The following is a 22,502-nucleotide window of genomic DNA, read 5'->3' as shown; positions in this document are numbered from 1 at the left end:
GCTCATAACACAGCAGGATGCAGCCCAATATCCATTTCAACAGTCTCTGTGAGGAGATAACTTCTCCTCTCATGCATTCAGCAAAGGAGACAAACAGTTTGGGACATTTTCTGAAGGATTTCATCCTCTGTAGATAGAAGGCTAAAGCGCAATGGACATCCAGAGTGTGGAGCTTTCTGTCCTCTCTGGTGGCCTGGAGCTTCAGATAGAAGACACATATGTGGATGACCTGGTTCAGATGGAATTCTGCAATTAATTTAGACATAAACTTAGGATGTAGCCTCAAGGAAACCTTATCCTTATGGAAGGCCGTATAGCCCCCAACTCACCTATACTTCTGGCTGAGGTGATAGCAACCAGCAATGCAACCTTCACAGACAAATGAATGAATTAAATGAGTATGCCAGATTATCTTGGCTGGTTCTAAAATGGCCTCATTAATTGGCAGTGCCACCTTACTGGTACCAACGTTCTGGTGGACATTCAGTAGCTTATGAGGTATATCCTATACTTCCTGCAGGTGGTCTGGAATGAATCTGAAATCCTTCTGAGGAGCTCCTGGGTCTGTAGTCATTAGATGGTGGCAGTGAGGCTGGTGCAACCATCCCATCTGGGGACAACAATGATAACCTCACTGGGACGAGCAATTCTTCCTGGTCAGGGTATTCCTCTTCCTTAGATTGCTTCTGAGGGGTTTGAGGATCTTCTCTGAAAGGGAAAGCCTGTCTTGACTCCTGGTGTGACCCCAGTAATGCCAGTGTGAAGAGTCATAGGGAAAATAAGGCAGTCTCCATGGAGAAGCGTATCGCTGGTCCTGAGTTGGGTAGTCCCTCCTATGAGCAAGGGAGGGGCACCATGAGATCTTGGAGCCTCTGTTGGGGCTGATCGGGTGGTGAAGCTCTCCCACTGTATCCAAGCTCATTGGAGGAACAGAACATTTCTTACTGATAACTTCCTTTCTGCTAGCAATGTCTCCCACAATTCCAGACATCTGGGCTACTCCCCCCCCCACACACACTCTGCAGCTCACGCAGGTGAATCAAAGATTTGGCACATCCTGGCCATCTCTCTTTGCTCCTAGTTGCCACCAGCTGAGTTATTCCAAAGCTATGAAAACGACTTATATAACAATATTAACAACAAATACTCCAGAGGTTACAAACTATGTACAGTAGACAAAATGGCCACATGATAATGATCCCACATAATATCTGACCTTTGGCCCTTGAGCCATGTAGCGTAGGTAGGATTGTGGAAGACACTGCTACCAGAAAGGAAATTATCAGCCCAGTATCTCCCACAATTTGGGACATATGGGAAGTAGCAAGCAGTGAACAGATATAGAAAGAGTTATGGAAGACATCACCAGGAGAAAGACAGAGAAGGTACCCCCACTTTGAAAGAATTGATCAAAGGGCAATATTATTTCTTAGCCACTGCCTGCAGCACCTTCTTGCCAAAGGAGGCCCCTGCAGATGACAGAAAGTCCACCCTATAGTGCATAATGAAGTGTTAGTTGTTGACCAAGTGCTCGCTTTGCATATTTCCGAGGTGAATGCACTTGCTTGTTCTGCCCTCCACGAGGTTGCTAGGGCTCTTGTGGACTGCACTTTGATCCCTTCCAGAATAGGAAGGGCTTGTAAACCTCCACAATGAATAGCCTAATCCATCTAGCAGTGGACAATGTGGAAACTCATGAGTCCTTGGTATTTTGCATGGAAGGACATGAATAGGACTCCTGACCTTCTCATGGATTTGAGGTAGAGAGCTCTCCGGACATCTAAGGTGTGTCATATTTTTTCAGTCCGATGCTGTGGTCTTGGGCAGAACAAGGGAAGATCAACATCTTGGGAAGTGTGGAAGGAAGAGTTCATCTTAGCAAGAAATGATTCCAGACTTCTCGTGAATACATACTTTCATAAATAAGGCTACTAGCTCTGACACTTGACTGCTAGATGTGAGGCTATCAGAAAGCAAGTTTTGAAAGGCAGGTAGAAAGCTGGCCCTGAAGTCAGAGGTTCAAAGGGACTTATCAAGGCTCTCAACATGGGTGGTAGGTCCCCTTTTGGGAAGAATGTTCTGTCCGCTGGCCTAGATAGCCAGACTGCTCTAAGAAATCTGGTTACCGGGGGGTTTCTGCTAGGGAGCCAGTGGATCCTACAAATGCTATGAAGAATAGACACTTGACGTGCTATGGTGCTGGGCTGAAGACATCTATTGATACCTTTTTGGAGAAAATCCAAAATGGTTGGATTCTGGATTTCTGATATTGACACTGTGCTCTTGGCATCAGCTACTGAATTTGGACCAGATAGAGGAATATGCTTTGTGTCAATATTCTTCCAGACGAAAGCAGTCTTTATGACTTTTGAGGACAGGCCCAGTGATACAAGTTCTTCTTTCTCAATAGCCAGGCTGCCAATTGAAGCTAGGTCAGATCTGGGTGGAGAAAAAGGACCTTGTGAGAGAATGCCTGGTCCTGATGGAAGCTAAAATGGAGGCTCCATTTTCAGTAATATCAAGTCAGAAAACCAAGGTCTCCTGAGCCAATGGGGAGGTATCAGTATTTCTGTGGCCTGCTCTCACTTTATTTTCTGGACCAACTTCACTAGGAGTGGGAAGAGAGCATGGCCATCTGCAGCCATCTTTGTGATAAAGCATCTGGTCCCCATGGATCTGGGGTCCATCTCCCTGGTGAAGTATTTTGGTCTCTTTGTGTTCATATGATTTAGAAACAGGTTGGCTGAAGGGTGACCAAACATCTGAATAATGAGGTTGAAAACTTCCCGATTCAGGTACCAATTAGAGTTGTTGATCCTGCAACTGATGAGCCAGTCTGCCTTTTGGTTCAAGTCCCCTTTATGTGGATCCCACTGAGGAAAAGGAGAAGCTGCCCTGCCCACCTCATTATTTCCATTGCTTCCATGTGTAGTGGGGGCTCCTTGCTCCCCCTTAGTTGTTCACATATGCAACTGTGGTCGTGTTGTCAGACTGAACCAGGAAGCGGCTCTCCTCTAGACATGTCTGACACCATTTTCCAGCCAGCTTGACCACTCTCAGCTCTAGAAAGTTTATGTTGTGAGCTATTTCTTCTATGCTCCAGAGGCCTGGCATCAGTTGTAAGAAGTAGAGCATCTGGAAGACATACTGGCATGCCTCTGCAAATGTTGGCTTGGGCTGACCACCATTTTAGGGGGCTGAACCCTGGCACTGGAACCTGCACTTGATCTTTCATGTGTTCTGGGGAGTGGTCCCCACCTTTACAATAAAGGCTTGAAGACTTCTAATGTGTGATCGTGCCATAGAGTGATCCCTATACATGATGTGAGAAGTCCTAGCAATTGAAGACACAGTGCTATGGTAGGCCTCCTGCAGCTCTGGAACATGGTGATAAGATCCTGGGTTTTTCTAGAAGTTTAGAGTAATGGATAGATTTTTGTTATCGAGGTTTCTATGTCTACTCCCATAGTTATTCTGGTCGATGGAATCAAGTAACTTTTCTTGACTGATGATGAAACCATGCACTTCCAGGATATTCAGTGCCTGAGTTATGGCTCTCTCCACTGTGGCCTGAGATGGAGCTCTGATCAGGATGTCATCTAGGAAAGGGTACAGGTGGGTACCTGTGACTTGAGTCTGGCTGTAACCACCACCATCTTTGTAAAGATCCTGTGGGCAGAGAACTGGCTGAACAGGAGTGTTCTGAGCTAATAATGCTTCCTGCCACATGCAAACCTCAGAAGTCTTGGCTCAGGTCAAATCCAAGCAGTGCTCCATTTGTAAGGCAGCCTCACCAGACTCAGCAGATGCTAAGTTGTGCCCAGGCTGCACCCCGCCGGCTGCACCCCGCCAGCTGACCCTAACTCAATCAGTTCTCAGGGCTATGAGTCACATAGGCATGTGGGATCCCCTACCCACCAAAGCAGCCATAACTCCAACATGGAAAAAATGGACCAGGAAGCACAGAGCAGGGAAAGGCTCTGAAGACAAAGAGGACTCCAACCAGCTGATTCAGGAGTAAGTCACAGGGGACCTCTGTAGAACAAAGCCAGGAGGCTTGTGGCACCACAAATCCCCACCATACCCTTCCACTTGTTGAGAATTTCTAAGTTGAGAATGGCTGTGATTGCCCTGTTGCATTTCTGAACAATATGAAATAGAACTCTGGGACTCTATCTTCTGAGGGAATGCTATCATTCTAATATCCAGAAGATGAGATATTTTGTTCTGGAGCAGATCACACTTTACAGGGTCGTTGGAGATGGGAGACTGGATGAAGAGCAGATGAGGTGGAGCTTGCAACTTGAGGGAGTATCCCTGGCTCACCATGTGTTCATGGTTGATGCAAACCATTCCTTTGTGAAATGGAAATTCCGCCTCCTAGCTTCAGCCCTGGCCACAGGCCTATGCAATCTTTGGCATAAAGTGGTACTGGGAGGTGCAGAGCTTCCTCCATGAAAGTTGGCTCCAAGATTTTCCTTTGGAGAATCTGTTGTCCCTTCACTGGTATCTCTGTGAGGACAAGAGACGAAAGGAGCACCTTTGTCCGAAGGCAGATCTGTATTCCCTCCTGAGAACACTTAGTGATGATGGGAGTGACTGCTTGGCTTCTGCTGCATTGTCAGCCACTACCTTGTCTAGCTGTTCCCTCCAAAAAGAGTGAACCTTTCAATCTGGCCGAGCATGGGATCTTCTTAGAGTGTGTATCCACCTTCCAGGGTTAGAGCCGTTAGGTGGTGCCTGGCTATGAAGCTGGAAGTCATAACGCCAGCTGAGAACTTCATTGCATCCATTGAGGCATCAGCTACAAATGCTGTTGCTGGGGAAACTTTATTTAAAATTGAGCCAAATTCAGGATGATCTCTGTCCTTTAGGGTTCTGAGATCCTCCAGTCAGAAGACAGATCCCTTGCAAAGCAGATAGCTGTTAGAGATGCTCTGAGGCTGTCCAAGGAGGGCTCAAAATCTTTCTACAAAGTGGCCTCCAATTTTCTATTTGTTGGTTCCTTACGGTAGAACTCTGCTTCTGAGGGAATGATCATATCCCTTGCTAGAGATGCTACAGCCATGTCTACCTGCAGGATCTCAGTGACAGGGGGCTTTGATTCCTGTATCTTATAGAACCAGAGGTCATTTTTATTAATGTGCTAGCCCATATCAGTCTGTTCCGTCATCCCAGATCACATACTGGAAGGAGGAGTGCAGGGGAAATCATAGCTTCAGCAGAGAATTTCAAGGAGAGAAATTTACTCTGAGGCTTTCTCTCACAAAACTATTCAGGTTGGACTTGAATCAAGGAGAAAACCTTTCTGCCCATGGCCTCAAACTTCTCAGGATGGAAAAACCCTATATTGTGTTTTCCCCTGGTCCTGTTTGTAGTCAGAGTCTGATACCTCACCTTCCTCAGGACAGGTCTACACTACCGGTTAAGTTGATTTAACTCATGTTGCTCAGGGGTATGAAACTCTTCCCCCCCCCCCAAGCGATGCAAGTTTCACACTGTCCATATCTGTGCTATGTTGGCAGGAGATGCTCTCCTGCTGATGTAGCTTACACTTCTCGCTGAGGAGTAATTATGCTGACCAGAGAGCACTCTCCCATCAGCTTAGTATGTCTTCACCAGACACGCTACGGTGGTACAGCTGCATCAGTACAGCTGCACCGATATAGAACTGTACTGTAGATTTGCCCTCAATGAAGTAGGGGGAGGAGGAAGAGGCATCCAAGGACTTTTTACCTCCTGGATTTTCTGTGCTTTTATTTCCCCTTTTTTCCTTTTTATATTTCTTTACTCTTTTTGCGTCTTTGCAGGAGTAGGAGCTCCCTGACACTTTGGAGATACTTTTTGCAGTTTGCCTTCCATAGTGCCTGAAGTCCTCTGGAAAGTTCTCCCTCTGAGTCCTCCCATGCTGGGTTCCATTCCCCCAAGAGGCTGAGGGGGGAAGGGACTCATTACTAGAGTCTTTCTGATTGAACTGGGAAGGGGGGGCCCTTTAAGAGTCCTGCTTCTTTACCAAGGGCATTCAGAACCCACTTTATGACACAGAGGGGTGAGGATCTGTGGTCCCACAAGCCTCCCCTCTTTGTTCTACAGTGATCCTCTGGGACTTACTCCTTGAGTCAGCTGCCTGGAGTTTTCCTCATCTTCAGAGACTTTCCCTGCTCTGCCCTGTGCTTCCTGGTCCATTTTTTCCACACTGGAATTATGGCTGCTTTGGTGGGTAGGGGATTCCATATGCCTGTCCAACTCCTAGCCGCAAGAACTAACAGAGTTAGGGTCAGCTAGCTGGGTGCAGCCTGGGCACAGCTTATTGTCTTCTGAACCCAGGAAGGTGCCTCACAAATAGAGCACTGCTTGGATTTGATCTGGTGCTTTTTTGGCCTCTCTACCATGCATGGATAGGGGCAGAGGAGCCAGCAGGGAGATGCTGCAGCAGAGTCTCAGGGTGAATTAAACTTAAGCTTAAGCCTGACCCAGGGAGGAGAAAAGAAGCTCACCAGTGCCTGAAAAAAAAATGAAAAAATAAAAGTAGAAATAAAAGGAGCAGGAACAGTGTAACTGCCAACTGACTGCAGCCAGAGACAGAGAATCTGGCGGCAAGTGGGAACAAAGGCAGGGTAGCCAGGGCATGTGGCACCAAGTTTTTGATCTGTTTGCATGAGCTGCAGATTGGAGGGGAGAAGCCCAGATGTCTAGAATTGGGGAGATGCTGGGCTGCAGAAAAGGAGGCTTTTATATTGATGGGTGGTACTGGTGGTTTTATTATGCCTTGATTGGTCAATGGTATGAGTCAATGGTGAACCAATGGTGTGTGGAAATCAGCTCCTTGTAAGCTACTGACACTCCTGTAATGGGGTGCGGAGTCCACATGACTTAGAGGGTGTTGGAGAGGAAGTCTTCTTTATGGATGAAGACTTACGTCTTCACTATCCGCCGGATCGGCGGGTAGTAATCGATCTATCGGGGATCGATTTATTGCATCTCATCTAGACGCGATAAATCGATCCCCAAACGCGCTCCCCATCGACTCCGGAACTCCACCAGAGCGAGAGGCGGAAGCGGAGTTGACGGGGGAGCTGTGGCCGTCGATCCCGTGCCGTGAGGACCCGAGGTAAATCGATCTAAGATACATCGACTTCAGCTACGCTATTCTCGTAGCTGAAATTGCGTATCTTAGATCGATGCCCCACCCCAGTGCAGACCAGCCCTTTAGAGACGGGTATATCTCACATTTCTTTTAAGAGTGTTTGTCGTATATTCCTCGTAGATAGTAGGTTGCAGGGCTGCTGCTAGCAGGTCAGGATTAAATACCAGATTTGGACTGGCTACAGAACTTCCATCATGGAAACGGACACAAAAGATGTGTTCTTTTTCAGATACTTTTAACACATTCCCAGCTATGCCTGTTGCCAGCTCAGGTAAGGTATGTTATACACAGCGCCACCTACTGGCTGTACATTATAGCAGTACATTAGGAGCACTGTAGCAGTTACTGTGTGATGGAATGCTAAAGCTGTATTACAGTGTACAGGGGAAGTTTTTTGGGCGTGTCTAAAAACTACTGGAAACTATCTAAAAACAGGTTTTAAAACTATGTACAACTAACTACAGTTTTTGAACAAGAATGCTAGCTAATGCTGCAGCCACTAAATAGGTTGTGTCTCAGACTAAGGGTGATAGAAAGGAACTGGAGAAGCCTAGCTTGCATGATATCTTATGCCCTAAGTTCAGAGCATAGAGAGGAGAAGGGCACAGATGCAGACCAATGACACTGTCAACAAAAATCTTCTGGTCTCAGGCATGTGGAGCACATGTGCACCTCAAGCGGAACATACATAGGCACCTTCACTTGAAGAAGAATTAATTGTATTATTTTTTCCTTTTAATTGCACTGGTTGCAAAGAAACTGTTTACTAGTAAAGCAACTAGAGTGGACAGGTGAAACTAGCCCCATATCTTTAAAACACCAATGAAAAAATATTATACAAGCAAGCATTAGAATCATACAATTGTATGACTAAAGCAGAGATGAGTGTCTGTCAGGGGGTTCCTTGGAATCTTTGACTTTCTATATTTTTTCCAAATAATCATGAAAGTTGCCTGTGCTAGTCACATATTAAAGAGCAGCCCTAACATTAAGAAATCTAACTGCTTGTATTGGAAGGGCAGAAAGAACACCCAATACAGAGCCTCATATTGCATTTCTGTTCCCTGTTTACCTCTCCAGAAGTATGATGGCTGATACTCGGCTGCACTGACAATTACTATTTTTATATGAGAGGTGGGAACAGTGAACATGGTATTTCCCAGTGGCAAATGGGGAGTTTTACACTAGCTGTTTCTGTTTTATTGTGTACCCAGATATATAATGGAAGCACTATATTATATGAGCCTGAGACTCCTCCCATTGCATCAGTGATTGGATTTCTCAGTGTAAGAGACATAAGGAGTATTATTATATGTACTACAGTGGCACCTACAGGTCTCAACCAACATCGGAACTGCTTATGCTAGGCACTATAAAAACAGCACTTGTTCTGAAGACCTTACAATCTAAACAGACAAGGAGTGGATGGAAAGGGATAGGACACAAAATCAACACTGGAACTGAGGCACAGGAGATTAAGTGACTTGCTAGAGTCACTTAGCACAGGATGTCTGTCAGCACTAGGAACAGAACTGAACCCATATCTTCCAAGTGCCAGTCCAAGGCTTAACCACAAGAATATTCTTTCTTCCTGAGGACAGGGGACAGGGTTGAGATGGTGAACACAGATATTTCTGGCTGATAAATAGGATAGTGGGAAAACTAACTGCAGCATTCTATGCATGGCAACAGCAATAATTTTAGTGACTTGTTTGTAATTTCTTGCTAACATGATTATGAGAGACACAACCACATTTATAATGGAAGCTCCTACCCTTTGAAAATACTGGACCTTACCTGTAGTTTTCCCAGATTTTGGAGGTCCCACAATTGCTATCTTAACTGGCACAGACGGCTTGGGTTTTGGCTGACGGATAAATTTAATAGGATTTTTCATAAATTTTTCTTTATTTTCTTTACTTGAAAAGAAATAAATATATTGTCGGTGGATTACAGGCAAGCTTGGAGTCTGTTGGTTTTGGAAAGGCTTGATTACATCTCCTTCACTTAGCTGTAACATATACAAAATGGGGAAAAGTTACTTACTGATACTTCTGTTTCTCAGTCTTCTCTTCACCCATCCTACAATAGTGGATTCATGGACACAGAGTTAATAGAAATACTTACTGGAAGGAAGCAAAGATTTCTGAAACGCTACCCCGGATTACATAAGCCTTAGATAGAACACCATCCCTGAGCTAGAGAAACTTCCAGGGGCAGAAAGGATGATAGGGTATACAAGACAGTGAGAGAAATAATAATATACAAGCAGTAGCATACCATCCAAAGGGGAGGAGGGAGGCATGTAGGATGGGAGAAGAGGACTCTATGACAAACAAAATTATCAGTAAGTAATTCTCCTTTGTCATACATCTTTTCCTCTCCCCTCTTATGACAGTGGATTCACAGACAGACAATGGATGTAGCAAGCAGTATCCCCAGGAGGTCCAACCTTATCACATTACTAGTAAGGCCCTGAACCCAAAGGAGGCATCCTGAGAAGCAACTGTCCCAGCCGATGATAATACATAAAGAAGCACGAACATATGCATATTGCTACTTCACATATCTTGGAATGCTTCTTTGCACTTACTTCCTGTGAAGTAAGTCTCTAGATCAGCGGTTTTCAAACTTTTTTTCCTGGGACCCAGTTGAAGAAAATTGTTGATGCTCACCACCCAATAGAGTTGGGGATGAGGGGTTTGGGGTATGGGAGGAGCTCAGGCTGGGGCAGAGGGTTGGGGTGTGGGGGTGAGGGCTGTGAGGTCGGGCCAGGAATGAGGGGTTCAGGGTGTGGGAGGGGGCTCTGGGATGGGGCAGGAGGTTGGGGTGCAGGAGGGGGTCATGACTCTGGGCTGGGACCAGGGATGAGGAGTTTGGGGTGCAGGAGGGGCTCCGGGTTGGGGGGGGGCTCAGGGCTGGGGCAGGCGGTTGGGGTGCAGGAGGGGGTCAGGGCTCTGGGCTGGAGGGTTTGGAGTGCAGGAGAGGTTCTGGGTTTGGGGGGGACTCAGGGCTGGGGCAGGTAACTGGGGTGCAGGCACAGACTTACCTCCAGTGGCTCAGCAGCACAGCCGGGGTGCACCGTGGACTGCACTGCGCCCCGGACGCAGCCAGCAGCAGGTCTGGCTCCTAGGCAGAGGCACGCAAGTGGCTCCGCGCAACTCTCACCTGCAGGCACCGCCCCCCATCAGTTCCCATTGGCCGGGAACCAGCCAATGGGAATGCAGAGGCAGTGCTTGGGGTGGGGGCAGTGCACGGAGTCCCGTGGTCTCCCTGCCTAGAAGCCAGATTGCTGTGGGCCACTTCCGGGGCACAGCGTGGTGTGGAAACAGGTAGGCTTTAGCCTACCTTAGCTGGGCAGCACCGCCAACAGAACTTTTAACATCCCAGTTGGCGGTGCTGACCAGAGCAAGGCGACCTAGCGCCTTACATGCCGCGACCCAGTACTATGTTGCAACCCACAGATTAAAAAACACTGTTCTAGATAAGTCTCTTGTCTGAGGGAGGATATGAGATTCAGACAGAGAGGAAGAACAATGAGTTAGTTTATTTGGAATCTGATATTCACACTGGGAACAAATTCTAGAGGAAGCTGAAAAAACATCTTGCTGGGAAGAACTGTTGGGAAGGCAGAGCTATCATGTAAGTAAGACTGGACAGCCTGAAAGGCAGTAGAGGGGACACTAGTTAAGGGCCTCAAGATGTGATGCAATATAGGAGCTGCCATAAGAGACACAACAGACAGAAAATGAGGGGAGTGCAGGCAAATCATTGAAAGCACTTGCAAAGCTCTCTGTGCTGTGTCAGGAAGAGTACAGCATAAAGAAAAATGGAAGGAATGTTGCCAGCAAGGAGCAGAGAAGGTGACATATGAACCTCACACACAGGCTTGAGAAAACAATATTATTCTTTTATCAAGAAACTGCTGGGCTCTCTGTGAGAGACCAGAAAATGGAGGGAAAATGTGCCACAGAGAGCAAGCACTGAGAGACAAACAGAAATGCTGGCTCTTTGACTCTCAGACTCACCCAAAGCCCTTGGATTTGGTAGAGGCAGAGAAACTACTGCAGAACTGATTAAGCTGTGGAGAAGAGTTGCAAACTGAGGCAGGGTGCTGACAGCACACAAGCAGGTTGTTAGGGCTACCAATATCCCCAAGAATCATAAAAATGTAGCGTTGGAAGGGACCTTAAGAAGTTATCAAGTCCAGCCCCTTGTGCTGAGGCAGGACCAAGTAAACCTAGACTATCCCTGACCGGTGTTTGTCCAATTTGTTCTTTAAAACCTCCAATGATAGGGGTTCCACAACCTCCCTTGGAAATCTATTCCAGATATTAACTAACTTTATAGTTAGAAAGTTAATCTTAATACCTAACCAAAATCTCACTTGCTGCAGATTAAGCCCATTGGGGAAGCCCGCTCCTTATTCAGAGTTTGAGGGCAGATTGGACGCACAGCATCCATTAAGTGGGCTGATGTTGTCCATGCCCCCATCAAAAGTGCTCACCTTTTATTCAGAAGTTTGTCCAAGAACAAGCACACTGAAGGAGGGTGATCTGTGTGAGCCAATATCATATATTTCCAGAATTCTTTGTATTTAGGCTAAGTTATATAAATACAAACTGTACTCCCAGAATGCCTTTTTTTCTCTCCCCATGAACACATGTGGGTCAATTATGCCTGTTCCCATCTACCACAATAAATCCATTATCCAAAGTGAGCCCAATCATCAGCATGAGGTTGAGAAATACATACCAGTTTTTAATTTACACAGTGATCCACTAACCTTAAATTTAAAAACATTATTGATTCAAAAAGACACTCACATAATTCAGATTAGCAGTGACATGCACAAAATAGAAAAGGTTCTAGATGATCTACTACATGATGGTAGCTTGGACATATTAATTTCTAATACATAGACAAAGATTACTTTAAGGCTTAGATTGTTTTACAAGTAGTTTTGATTTTGTTGATGTTATTTTTGTATTTTTGCTCACAAGTTATGGTAAAATAATATCCCATATGAACGCTCTTACTTCTGCTTCATATGTGCATTTGTCAAAGGTGTTGTCCTGATGCTATGAATCAAGGTGACAAAGGGGCAGGAGGACTGTTAGCCAATATTATATATTCCCACAATGCTTTGTATTTAGGCTAAGTTGTATAATTATAAACTGTACTCCCCAAATGCCTTGTATTTATGCTAAGCGTTATTGTAGAAATCTACTAGCAGTTAAACTGTTGTAACTTTGGTTCTTTATATGTGTAGAATCTGTCAGATGGAAGAAATATGTTTTGTTGAGGTTTGTCAGATATGGACTGTGTGCTAGGTACAGTAGTATAGATGTCTCTGCAGTCTACTGACATCTGGAATGCTATGCACAAACCCCAGATAAGAAACAATGTGTAAAATCTGTGGATTTTTTATCTGTCATAAACAAAGGGAATATAAATATGAGCAAAATTAAGCTCAGAATTTGGAACAGAGTAACAATGTAACTGATGTAAGACTGTTCTCGAGATTGATACTGTATTAACCTTTCTGTATTGTGCTGAGATCTATCTTTGATAAATAAATTGATTGAGCCTGGTTATCAGATATTTTACCAATAAAGGAGCGGAACCCTCAATATCTGGCCTAGGCTTAGGTAATCATGGGAGCGTTTCAAAAGTCATTGACTCCTTGGTCCCATTAGGGGGTTACCATAACACTGTCTGTCCATGGAACCACTGTTGTAGATGGGATAAGAGAGAATTCTATACCCATTTTAATGTCCAGCACATTACTCTATTTCTGGTAAGAACAAAGAAAAGAATAATTATCTGAATTAAAAACAAGTGCTGTTCTGTGGACTGACTGACAGAGGGTACACTGTTCAGTAATACTTAGGCCCCATTACCAATAATGGAAATGCCACTGTATTCCTGAGCTATGCATCTGCAGAGGATAATATTGAAACACTGCTCTTTGGTGGCTACAGACTGTCATACTACATGTTCTACCCTTCTCGGATTCTTGGTTTCTCATTAGTGCATCAGGTCTCTTCAAACCACATGCCTTAGCTCCACAGGATACTAGGATTCTGCCTTAATCCACTTCTGGTGCTCACATTCCTCCTTCTAGTTTGTTATTCTTAACCATTATCTCCTCCATAGTCTTGTCTTATCTTCAGATCCATAATAATTTAATCGTTAATTGGGATATCTCATACCTTCTGATATATGAAGACTTTGGCGTCCTTAATTCTACTCATCTCTATCTGATCCTAAAGCACCCTTATTTTCTCCTCCATAATTGTCATCATCTTCTACTTCATGCATCCTACAGCTTTGACAACACACCATCTTGATTCCATCAAAAGACAGTCTTGTACTTGCTTCTTTCTGCTAACAGAATTTTTTTTCATGTGTGAGGTGTTAAATTGTTCTCTTCCTTACATGCTCTCTCTTAGTTTTACTCTTGGAAACTCAGATATGTAAGAATCTCTTCTCACTTGCAAAGCTGTCACTCCTCCAACTGTATCTTCCTACTCTTCCGTCTTCAGGAATTTCTTTGTTGTTGTTGTTGTTTCCTGTTCATTGGGCTTTTCTTAGCTCAGCTCTGCCCCTCGTTTTTTACTCACTCACAAAACCAAGATGCACTTCTAGCATTCCAACAAAATTACATACACATTACCCAGCAGAACTTTGTGTTAATCACCCATAACTCCAAAACCCTTTTACTTGTCTCTGCTGCTCCTGCAAGGCTGTAGGAACTTCCTGTTTGCTATCCTATATCGTGGGTCCTAAGTACACCTCTACCTCGATAGAACGCTGTCCTTAGGAGCCAAAAAATCTTACTGCGTTATAGGTTAAACTGCGTTATATCGAACTTGCTTTGATCCACCGTAGTGTGCAGCCTCCCCCCCGCCCCAGAGCCCTGCTTTACTGCATTATATCAGAATTCGTGTTATATCGGGTCGCGTTATATCGAGGTAGAGGTGTATCATACATTTCTTTCTTGCTCAGCTCCACCTCTGATTGTACTAATTCACCAACCTCCATCTGCTCAATGCTCCCACAAAGCTTACAAAATATCATTAATCAGTGCTCAAAACACAACACTAAACTGACCAATTCTTGTTATTAATAGTATGTGCTGGTTATTGAAAATATTCAGTGATGTGCTTTTCATAATATTTTATCTTAATTATATGGGCATAAAGAAGACAAGCAAGTATTACTTCCTGAAAGTATACTTCAGCCATTTAATTACATTACCTTGATTGGGTCCCATTGACCAAAAGAACTGGGATGTTTATAAGAGAGAACCAACATCTTGCGTGCAAGTGGCAAACTTATTGGGTAACATTTCTCAAAAATGCTTTCTCGATTTTCTACTAGATGCTTCAATTTGCTATACAATTGGTAACGTACAATGTGAGGTTTTCGCCCTCCATTGATGGTGATTTGTGGTATCAGCAACCTTTCAAGTTCTTCCTGAATAATGAAAGAATAATGTATGACAAAAATCATAAACATGATCAAATGTTGTAATGAAGGGTGAGGTGAATAATAACTGCCATTAACTATTAGTGATCTTTGAACTAAATTCTCTGCTAGTGTAAATCAGTGTACCTCAATTGACTTCAGCTGAAGATCTGGCCCCTCTGTTTTCATTATTAAGATTTGTATTACAGTATTACAATATGCTAAAATAAAATCAGAAAACTATAATTTCCATTAATTTTGAAGACTCTAACTCCATTTAGCTGAACTTTTAAAAGGTCTCTTATCAAAACCAATGAAATGTCATGTATTTTTTTCTATTTTACCTGACCCCCATTGCTTATTTAGCTATTATTTATGCATAAAAATGGTTCCCCGGTCCCTCCTGGTCCATTTTGGTGACCTGCGGCAGGTCAGTTTCTGTTCTTGACAGAATTGATATAGTGGAGTCAGGTTTGGTGGATTGTTTATTGATACTATGAACATGTTCTTATCTACACTATACATGAATCCTGACAGTTTTACACAGGGAACTCCAGAACCCTAGCCTGAGTTGCCACCAGGCCTCCAACTGTCCTCCCAAATACCAGGGGACCTGCTCCTCCTAGCTGCCCAATTGCTTTCCACTGAGGAGTCAAAAGAGCCTCAGCAGATTCATTGCACAGTCCTCTGCTCACATATTACAGCTCAGCTACTTAATTACAATATAAAAATGGTCTGTTTTCTAATTAATCTCTTCCATCTGTCTGATCCTTTTAGAGAGGCTGCTATCCAGTGTTTTGATATCAAAATTTACTATTGCATAATTGAGTGAGATGCCACAGTACCCAGTGGTAGCAATAACGAATGAAGAAGATAGGAAGAATAAGTTATTTATTAATAAATAAGCCTGCTATTTAGACAAAATTCTTGGGTATCAATAATAATGAGAAAATAAATTTTGAGTAAGTTAAAATGAGAGTTAGATACAGTAAGGGGAAAATACTAACCTGTAATTGTGGCTCTTAAATTTACTATTTATGTAGATCTACATTCTGGAGTCTTTGCTTCAATCCATCATAGGCAGGGTGCTATGCAGCACAAAATTCTAAAACACAAACCACCTCTCCAATAGCAGATGCCTATGCACCTCTTGAAACAATAATTACCAACATTCTCATCTGCTTTTTCCTTTTTGACCAACTTAGTCATCAAAATACTAATAAAACAAATAATGTACTCCTAAACTTCAGTGGTGAGAATGGGAGAGGAATGTGGAGCTGTAAAAATACTACCTTCCAAAAACAGGTAGTATTCCATTAGCTCCACCTGGAGCCTTTTATTGTACTTGAAGGAGTCTAAACATGTTGCTGCATAAAAGACATTAAAAGGTTCAATTTTGATTCTCTCTCACTGATTTGGTATTGTATTTTTTTACAAGAATAATATGTTGTTTTTTTAACTGTCATCCTGCAAAGTTATCTTACACTCAGAAAGGGGACAGAGTTGCAATCAACCCCATAACCATGACATAGATTTGACAGCCAGAAGGGGCCATTATGATCATCTAGTCTGTCCTCCTGCATTAATTAGCTCATAAAAAGGAAACAAAGATCTCAAATACTATAACTTTGAAATCTGACAACTAAATTAAATCAACTATAAAACTGGAAGCACTTCTTGCCTCATGCCATGTTATTTGATAAAGTAGATAATGAAGAAAGTACCTGTACTCCTTGTAAATTATTACTATCTGTTTCATACTTTTCTGTAATTTCATTTTTCATGCGATCAGCAGCATCAGCCTCCTGCTCTTCCTCCTCCTCATCTACCTCTTCCTCTTTTGGGAACTCTTCTTCAAGAATCATTTCAATATCTTCTTCTTCATCTTCATCCTCTTCGTCACTAGCCTCCTCCTCTTCCCTATATGCTGCAGCCTAAAGTATAAAATGTTCAACTGTTTCATGCCTACTGTACAGAAGTTCAGAAGAAAGAAACTAATATTATTTTCTCTCACACACTTTCCCCTTTTTTGTCCACTGTTTTAGCTTATAAATAATTTGCAAAGATGATTTGCAGAGGTGGGGAAAGAGTACACTATTTCACTTAGACACACCAGCTTAAATAGAGAAGTTAAAAAGTTTGCTTCTGAGGAAGACTTATTTTCAGCAATAGCTTCATGTTTTGTTATGATTTTGTTGTGAATTTTTTGAATCAAATTCAAATTACTATTCATAAATGTTAACCAACTTACAGTAATTGAGTTTCAAATAAAGCTTCTGGTTTAACCAGATACAGTATTTATCTATAAAAGCTGCTGAAATCGAAGAGCAGACTTATCAGAAAATATTTATTAAAAACTAAAAACCTAAGTATTTTTACACCCTTCCACATCTCCTTGCCACTTGTCATTGTTTATCATTGTAACTAGTTATTTTGGTAGTGGGAAGAAGTTCATTGAATCTGGGAGCACAGTTGGGAATGCTGAAAAAAACAAACTTCTGAAGAATACCATAAATGCCTTTAATAATGAGCTTAATAAACAATGACATGAACTGAACAACTAAAACTCCAATTTATTTTTTGGAAAATGGAAGTCTTAATTAAAAAATGTAAATAAGTAACTTTTAGATTAATATTTGGAAAGAAAACACAGAAAAGCACTGTATCACGGCTTGAATGCAGTTGTAGAGTGCAGTTCTGTTGACATAACAGAAATGTGTTTTAATTACTGTTTTCTAATGCACTGTAGCTAGCATGCTTTGCTATTGCAGTTTTGACAGGGTCTTATTACAAACAAGCTTGTTAGCTGACACCATACCTGAGAATACCCAGGAGGAGGCAAAGAGTTTGAATATAGCGCTAGTACATTTTGTAACTGAGTTGAGTATGATAACTTCATGTTTCAGAGTAACCATGGCCTCAATTCAACAAGATGCTTAAAATGTGCCTCACCTGAATTTAATGGGACTATTCATGTGCTCAAAGATAGGCATGTGCTTAAGTACCTTGCTGAATAGGAGTTCATGTTTACAAGTAATTTAAAACATAGTTATAAATATTCTGTGGACAGTCTCCAATATGTAGCTTTGTTCCCAATCAATAGTAAAATGCCTTAAATATCTGATTAAATTATAATGGAAAAAGAGAGGTTTCTGATAACTTCAGTTATAGTATTGCTACTGCATGTTACTCTAAATAAAACTTAGATATTATAATCATAGACATTTTAGATATTCCTAACACAGACCAAATCAAATATTTCCATTTTTAATTTTTTTCCATTATATTATTCTTACCTCCTCTTTCTTTTTGGCTTGCTCTGCTAAAAGTTCTGCCCTTCTTTTGGCAATCTTCTCTTCCTATTAGTGAAAAAAAGACTTAATAAAATAACAGTAATAAAATTGATGACATCTTCATCATCTGGACCCATGGGAAGGAGACCCTGGAAGAATTCCACCATGATTTCAACAGCTTCCACCCCACCATCAACCTCAGCCTGGACCAATCTACACGGGAGGTCCACTTCCTAGACACCACTGTACAAATAAGCGATGGCCACATTAACACCACCCTATACCGAAAACACACCGACCGCTACGCCTACCTTCATGCCTCCAACCTTAAGCATATTCTCACCAGCAACCACGCACCACACCATAACAACTCTAACTCAGGAACCAACCCATGCAACAAACCTCGATGCCAACTCTGCCCACATATCTACACCAGCAACACCATCACAGGACCTAACCAGATCAGCTACAACATCACCGGCTCATTCACCTGCACGTCCACCAATGTTATATATGCCATCATATGCCAGCAATGCCCCTTTGCTATGTACATTGGCCAAACTGGACAGTCACTATGCAAGAGGATAAATGGACACAAGTCAGATATCAGGAATGGCAATATACAAAAACCTGTAGGAGAACACTTCAACCTCCCTGGCCACACAATAGCAGATGTTAAGGTAGCCATTTTACAGCAAAAAAACTTCAGGACCAGACTCCAAAGAGAAACTGCTGAGCTCCAGTTCATTTGCAAATTTGACACCATCAGATCAGGATTAAACAAAGACTGTGAATGGCTTTCCAACTACAGAAGCAGTTTCTCCTCCCTTGGTGTTCACACCTCAACTGCTAGCAGAGCACCTCACCCTCCCTGATTGAACTAACCTCATTATCTCCATACTGATTTATACCTGCCTCTGGAGATTTCCATTACTTGCATCTGAAGAAGTGAGGTTCTTACCCACGAAAGCTTATGCTCCCAATACTTCTGTTAGTCTTAAAGGTGCCACAGGACCCTCTGTTGCTTTTTAATAAAATAACAATACTTTGAATTTCTGCAACGCCTCTCATCCAAGGAACTTAAAGTGGATTTCACCTTTTTTGACATACTAATAAGAACCAAAAATCTTATTAATTTGGGACCAAACCCTGAATTCCACAGATTCTCCTTACTCAGTCCAAAACTCTCATTGAATCAACATGTCTAAAAATGAGAATGAACTTCAGGATTTATCCCTCTGTATTTATTAAGAGTGGAGCTCTTCTATCATGTAAAGTTAAATTTGCTCAACATTTCCCATTTTAAGACCCTGATTTTAGTTGCTTATAACTTTGAAGAAGTGTAACAATTCCGGCTGCAATTTTTTATGTTGGATCTCTGCCTCATTCTGCGTTTTTTGGGAAAGTGTTAAAAAAACAGATCAGCTATAAAAAATGCAGAATGAGGCAGATATTGATAATGCAGAATGAGAACGAGATTAGGGAAAAAAGATGTTCCACCCATGCTGAAAAAGTTCTTACAGCCTTCATGTTGAGATGCTCTAGTGCTGCCATGCTTTGAAGTAAGAACCTGAAAGGGGTCAGGCTAAGTGTCTGATGTGCCTTTTATTGCTCATTCTATACATGCTCAGTAGCAACTTTTTAAGGTTTTGGCTGCTACATTCTCCAAAGATTCTGTCTGATGGGCATGCCATCCAGGGCAGCAGGGAGCTAACCTGCTATTGTGACTACCACCTGTTGTAGGCCATTGTGGTGCTGGGCACCTAAACGGAGAGTAGGGACAGTATTTTTTTGTTTCTCTCAATGCTCCCCAGCTAGACCCAGACAGCATTAAGGAGGAGGAGGAAGCTGCAGGGTAGTATTCAACTGCCTAAACTACAAGACCATATTTCCTCTTCCTGCAATCTCCTGCCTCACTTGCTAAGCACCTTCTAACTTCTACAACAAGTGAAGCAGGCGTTATACAGACAACAGCCTCATTAACTATTTAACCCTGATTAATTCTCTGAACACCATCCATCCTGTGCACTGAATGGGGAAAAATAGTATGTGATCATGCAATTAAAAATGGTCAATCTTAATTCCTAACTTTTAAGTGCTTGACTTTGCAACCTTATCATTCTTTTAATGAAGTTTTGTGTATGTAATTTCCTACATTAAAAAAAAACCTGAAAAAATATTCCATCATACGGAACTATAATGACTCCCACATAGTTCATTAACAAGGTTAGAATCTTTAGATTCACAACACAGACATGTGCCACTTGAACTAACAGAGTAACTAATGAGGATGAGGCACACATTTTGTCAGCAGGATTCAAAGTGAAGTTCTGGAACAGCCTTCCAAGGGGAGCAGTGGGGGCAAAAGATATATCTGGCTTCAAGACTAAGCTTGATAAGTTTATGGAGGGGATGATATAATGGGATAGCCTAATTTTGGCAATTAATTAGTCTTTGACTACTAGTGGTAAATATGCCCAATGGCTTGTGATGGGATGTTAGATGGGGTGGGATCTGAGTTACTACAGAGAATTCTTTCCTGGGTGTCTGGCTGGTGAATCTTGCCCATATGCTCAGGGTTTAGCTGATCACCATATTTGGAGTTTGGAAGGAATTTTCCTCCAGGGCAGATTGGCAGAAGCCCTGGGGGTTTTCCATCTTCCTCTGCAGCATGGGGCACGGGTCACTTGCTGGAAGATTTTCTGCACCTTGAAGTCTTTAAACCATGATTTAAGGACTTCAATGGCTCAGACACAGGTTTGATACAGGAGTGGGTGGGTGAGATTCTGTGGCCTGCATTGTGCAGGAGGTCAGACTAGATGATCATAATGGTCCCTTCTGACCTTACAGTCTATGAATCTATGAACTAAGGAATTCCAGGTTCTATTGTAGGTTCTGAGGTGAGTGTGTTCTAGTGGTTACAGATCCTTACTTCCCTGCCCATCTCCTGAATCCTGAGTCCTTGATGGACCTACCCTCTCCAGGCCATCCTCAACATAGTTTCCCTTCTTGGCTCTCCCTTGGTTCCTCATCTCTATACGCCCTTCTTCCCACCCTGTGTCTCCATGTTCCAGTTCCCCTCACTGGCTCTTAGTTCCAGTCTCCTCCTTCCCTCTAGATTCCACTCCTCTCTATTCAGCATTTCAGTTATGCTTCTTTCTCCTCGCCCTCCTCACTGGATGGATGGATGGATAGGATAAGGAGCCAATTAGCCTATCAACCTAAGGCTGATAAAGAAGCAGGAAGGAAGTGCCAAGGGCAGGAGAGGGGACTAGGGCTGGGTTAGCCCAGTTACATGGATGCCTCAGGGGAGGGAGACCTCTGTTCCCCTCAGGTTCTGAGGGGAGGGCCAAAAAGCGCAGGTGGTGCTGTAAACAGACTGTTGCATTGGTTTGTGGTGGAAATGGTGGAGGGAACTTAAAATAAAAGGGTATAGTGAAGGCACAACTATTGGAGTCCATGCAGTTTCTGCAGGGAAGAAGGTGGTACAGGAGCCACGCCCCGTTACATGTAGTATTAGAAATGTCATGAAATTTTATAGTGCAAAGTGCAAAGTCACACCTTTAGGGAGTAATAAGAAAAATTTTGCCAGCAGCTGGGGACATATCAGTTGGAAGAGACGAAACACCTGGGTGTATTGATCGATCACAGGGTGACTATGAGCTACCAGTATGAGGGAGCCATGAAAAGGGCTAATGCAATTGTAGAATGCATCAGGCAAGGTATTTCCAGCAGAGATAAGGAAGTGTTATTACAACTATACAAGGCACTGGTGAGACCTCATCTGGAATACTGTGGGCAGTTCTGGTTTCCCATGTTTAAGAAAGATGAATGCAAATTGGAACAGGTGCAGAGAAGTGCTACTAGGATAATCAGAGGAATGGAGAACCTATCTTACGAAAGGAGACTTAAGGAGGTCGGGTTGTTTAGTCTAACCAAATGAAGGCTGTGGGGGGAAATATGATTGTTCTCTAAAAATACATCAGAGGAATAAATATCAGGGAGGGAGAAGAGTTATTTAAGTTAAGGGTCAATGTTAGCACAAGAACAAATGGATATACGCTGGCCATTAACAAGTTTAGGCTTGAAATTGGACAAAGGTTTCTAACCATCAAAGTAGTGAAGTTCTGGAACAGCCTCCCAAGCGTAAATGGTGGATTCTCTGTAACTTGAAGTCTTTAAATCATGGTTTGAGGACTTCAGTAACTCAGCCAGAGGTTCTGAGTCTATTACAGGAGTGGGTGGGTGATGTTCTGTGGCCAGCGATGTGCAGGAGGTCAGACTAGATGATCACAATAGTCTCTTCTCGCCTTAAAGTCTATGTACATCTATAATTTATCGACCCTGAAAAGTAATATAAGTTCTATGTGCTAGTGTGAATCATGATGCACTAAAGAGGTCAAGGTTCTCAAACTGTTTAACATTCAGCCCTTCTTTTTTCAAAGTTTATAATCTAAGAAGGGAAGGAGTCTGGACAGTAATAGGGCATGGATGGCCATTCTCTTTATTTCTGGTGATTAGAGCCAAAGCGAAGTCTCCAGCTGTGACACATGGGAAAGGCATGCATTTCTGTATGCATTCAAGCTGAA

At 42.8% G+C, this 22,502-nt stretch overlaps 1 protein-coding gene across 8 annotated transcripts in view; it reads right to left on the bottom strand.

Annotated features, from left to right (window-relative positions):
* AK9 (adenylate kinase 9) overlaps nt 1-22,502 on the bottom strand; it is a 156,015-nt gene that overhangs the window by 19,408 nt on the left and 114,105 nt on the right. For 6 of the 8 annotated variants that reach the window (XM_054023169.1, XM_054023168.1, XM_054023170.1 and 3 more), the window contains exons 29-32: nt 17,917-17,979; nt 16,345-16,554; nt 14,411-14,629; nt 8,945-9,158 (exon numbers count right to left, since the gene is read on the bottom strand). In XM_054023169.1, the coding sequence (XP_053879144.1) occupies nt 8,945-9,158; nt 14,411-14,629; nt 16,345-16,554; nt 17,917-17,979 (706 nt within the window). The remainder of the gene's footprint in view (nt 1-8,944; nt 9,159-14,410; nt 14,630-16,344; nt 16,555-17,916; nt 17,980-22,502) is intronic. The other 2 variants (XM_054023172.1, XM_054023176.1) reach the window with 2 other exon arrangements.

Source organism: Malaclemys terrapin, chromosome 3, assembly GCF_027887155.1.
Source record: "Malaclemys terrapin pileata isolate rMalTer1 chromosome 3, rMalTer1.hap1, whole genome shotgun sequence".
NCBI lineage: Eukaryota > Metazoa > Chordata > Testudines > Emydidae > Malaclemys > Malaclemys terrapin.
The sequence above is the reverse complement of the archived record's forward strand: the minus strand, read 5'-3'. Positions and strand labels throughout refer to the sequence as shown.